This window comes from Pundamilia nyererei, unplaced genomic scaffold (genome assembly GCF_000239375.1).
Source record: "Pundamilia nyererei isolate P.nyererei 1_Seehausen unplaced genomic scaffold, PunNye1.0 scaffold00154, whole genome shotgun sequence".
Lineage (NCBI taxonomy): Eukaryota > Metazoa > Chordata > Actinopteri > Cichliformes > Cichlidae > Pundamilia > Pundamilia nyererei.
In genome coordinates, this window is record NW_005187555.1 from 1278608 (window position 1) to 1282498 (window position 3891).

General features: G+C 46.1%; 1 protein-coding gene across 1 annotated transcript in view; it reads right to left on the reverse strand.

The window, feature by feature from the left end:
* Positions 1-940: 940 nt before the first annotated feature.
* The window catches only part of rpgrip1l (RPGRIP1 like), an 18416-nt gene continuing 15465 nt past the window's right edge, over positions 941-3891 (reverse strand). The window contains exons 23-24 of the mRNA XM_013913837.1: positions 2566-2755; positions 941-1125 (exon numbers count right to left, since the gene is read on the reverse strand). Of these exons, the coding sequence (XP_013769291.1) occupies positions 1010-1125; positions 2566-2755 (306 nt within the window). The 3' untranslated portion in view covers positions 941-1009. The remainder of the gene's footprint in view (positions 1126-2565; positions 2756-3891) is intronic.

The following is a 3891-nucleotide window of genomic DNA, read 5'->3' on the forward strand; positions in this document are numbered from 1 at the left end:
ACTTACAGCTAAACCAACTGGTTTGAACAAAGTCCACTATAGTCCTGTAAACAGGGGTTGAGAAAGTCATCCTAAAAAACACACTTATGAATCATTTCCCGTTCTTCCAAATTACAGTCACTCCCTGTTATCTAAGTAAACTTAAGCACATTCTGTTCCAATCATTGTTTTATTCTACTCACAACACACAGATTCACCGAACGTGCAGCTTTTCCCATTCTTACGTCACCGTACGGAGGTAAAATGAGATCAAAATTATAGGACGGTGTGAATGAAGAAAAATATGAAAAAACAACGATAAAAGGGTGAAACATGTGACTCATAAGAGAAAAAAAATTATCTTAGTTGCTTTATTCTTGTATTTATTAGAAATATTCTTGTTACAGAGGAGCCCATCACTTTGTGTAATGTTGTTTCAGCACGGACAGACGAGAGGACTCAGAAGAAGATTTTTATCAAAGCAAGAAGAAAACAAATCAAAACAACAGTTTTTTGCCCACTGTGAAAACTGATGGATGTGAATCTTGTGTGCTGACGTAATGACGGTAAATGAATCTTATGTTGCGCATGTGTTATGTTATCAATGCTTCGCCTGACACGAGGCATCATTTGTGTTATACTGTGTTTTGTTGTGTATGTTTGTGGTTCTTCGATGAAGTGCTCCTTCCATAATCCTTCTTCTACCCCACTCCAACTTGAAATATGACTTCAACAATGATTGTGATTCTTTTCCCCACACCGAGACATCGCAGCTGATTTTATGCATTAACGTCAGAAACATGATTTATGTCTTTCTAAGCCACAGCTGCAGACACATCCTCTTTGTACAGAATCGAAACGTTCGTGCAGGAAGGACAAAATTTAAGGCACGCTTTGTTTCTCGCTCACAAACAGTGAAACTGCAGAAGAGCAAACAATGAATCATATTCACAGGCTCACAGCAGACTTCAGCACAGTCCTCTTTATTCACCGCTTTGAAACAACAGAGACGTCACATTTGAGACGCCTCTCACAGCGAGCTGATGGCGGTCTCCTCCTCCTCCATGATGGAGCGCAGAGCCTCCAGACACTCCACGGACACCGTCAGGGTGCCGACCACCTCGCTGCTGTCCTCCACGTCCAGCACTGCAAACACACAGACACACACACGTGTACTGTGATTATTCAGGGAATGATTTTGGGTTTCAGTCTGTCAGACTCGGACGGTTTTAGTTTGTTATTTGTTTATTCTGCTGTTTGTAACTGCTCTGCCCTCGCTGCAGTATTGGGATCATTTTACACTGCATCAGGTAAGTATTACTCACTCTTTCATGTCTATTTCATGTGTATTGGAGCCGGCTCACGTTGTTCACTTCAAAGAGTCGGCTGTAAGAGGCGTCTCGTTCGCGACCGACACATCACTACATCACGGTGAAGAGAGCGAGCTCCCTGGAGTTCACACGGTCGTCACAGCAGGAGACACAAACTCCACAAATCACGTTGTGTTTGCAGGAGTAAAAACACACAGACACACACGTGCAGGGTGGATGATATCGCTATCATGATGTGACACAGACCCCAGCAGCACAGGGAGAGGAGGACCGTGTGAAAATCAGTGGCAGACATGGTCGGAAATACGAGACAAAGTAAACATGTTTGTGTTACGGTGATGTCACGGTCGAGCACACCCGCGTGTACGTGGACTGAGCGGGCGCGGCTGAGCAGACGGCCATTTATGTAGTGAGGAATTCGTCAACATCACTCGGCTGACATGAAAACTACGCCTCGAGTTTCCCCTGCGGACGGCAGACGCGCTCATGTCGAAACGACTCGTGCTTTCTCCTCGGCCTTTGGATATCTCGCAGCCTGAGTGCAATCTGAATGAGTCCAGATGAGAGTCGCCACAGTCGCACTTCGCTTGTCCGGTTCGTGCTGAAGGACCTGAACTCATCGATCATCAGTGCAGCAGTAATCCAGGGATGACCCATGTCGGGCCTGCATGGAATAAGTGTGGATTGGCCACACAGCCCCACAGTTTTACCCACGTTACCTACTGTGGGCTCAGACACGCACGTTTTCAAAGAGGAACTATTCCCCTCACAACACTAAAAAATTCATTCATTAATTAAAATTAAGAACGTCTTTCACAGAGGTTTCCTCGACTCAGCAGGTCTGCAACAATCAAGCATGTTTGTGATGGTGAGAGAAACCACGAGGCTAGAACGCCAAAAACTGTTACCATAGCATGTGTCCTGGATCTGGGAGGGACCGATGCTACCGTATCATGTCAACGTGCAGGAATACAAACGGAAATACTGAACGAGGGACTGACTGCTTCTATTCTGACATCTAGATTTAACCCAGAGAGGCAGAGACTCGCCAGCTGCTGAAAGACAAATGCTGCAGGATGGTCTAGACCACCGAGAAAGCCGCTCGAGCAAACACTGTTATTTGGAGGTCGTAATCTAGATCAGCTAAAATGGTGAACATTAGGAAAAGCATTTGTTTCCTGCGTCTCTGCTTTTAAGAACTTTAAAGGCTGCTGTGGTCGTGTTGTTGGTGGTTATCGTTTCGGTGCGTGCTGACCGCTCAAACGCTCCTCCGTCACGTCTCGCTGTTTCTCCAGGATGTCAGGGATCCTCAGGAAGGCCACGCCCACATCCTCACACTCCCTCTCCTGCTCCTCTTCCTCTGGAGGCTCGCTCACCACTGTGAACCGGATTCTGTTGGGAAAGGACGGTCCCGTTAGCATAGCCTGCCAGCACCTGGACTCTGGCTGTTCTACAGGGTGGGCATTTATATGGATACAGCGTAATAACAGGGAATGGTTGGTGATATAAAGTCCTGTTTGTGGCACATTAGTATATGTGAGGGGGCAAACTCCTCAAGGTGGGCGGTGACCATGGTGGCCATTTAGAAGTTGGCCATCTTGGATACAACTTTTGTTTTTTCATTAGGAAGAGGACCATGTGACACATCAAACTTATTGGTAATGTCACAAGAACAACAATGGTGTGCTTGGTTTCAACATAACTTTATTCTTTCATGAGTTATTTACAAGTTTCTCTTTGTTCACAGCCATTGACATGTTGAAGAGGTTAACACGTGAGGAGCGGATCGAAATCATGTTGATATCTGGTGAACGCAGTAACCGGGTCATTGCAGCAGATTTCAATGCAAGACACGTACGAGACCACCCATCTCCCATGCTACAGTTAGCAAACTGCTTGCTAAGTTTGGTGAAACTGGTTCAGTGTTGGATTTGCCAAAATGTGGACGCAAGAAAACTGTCAGTAATGAAGAAACATCAGTGGCTGTCCTAGCTTCATTCAGCAAGAGCCCACAGCGTAGCACTCGCTGCATGTCACTGGAGAGTGGCATTAGTCCAACATCCCTTGGGCGGATATTAGCTACTCACAAATGGCACCCTTACAAACTCCAGCTACTGCAGCATCTCAGCGAGGACGACCCAGATCGGCCACAGAATTTGCAGAATGGGCAAAAAAATTGGAACAGGACCCTCAGTTCACACAGAAGATTTGTTCAGTGATGAGACAAACTTTTATGTGAATGGTGTTAACAAACAAAACCACCGCTATTGGTCTGACACTAACCCACATTGGATGGATCCCTCCAAGACTGTTGGAACAACAAAAGTGATGGTTTGGTGTGGTATATGGGGTACAACGATAGTGGGTCCATTCTTCATCAATGGAAACCTCAAGGCCACTGGATATGTGAAATTGCTACATGATGATGTGTTTCCCTCTTTGTGCACTGAAGCTGGCACGTTCCCTGAGTTTTTCCAGCAAGATGGTGCACCACCACATTATGGGTGCCAGGTCCGAGCATTCCTAGATGAACAGTTTCCTGGAAAGTGGATTGGTCGTTGTGGGCCAGTTGAATGGCCCC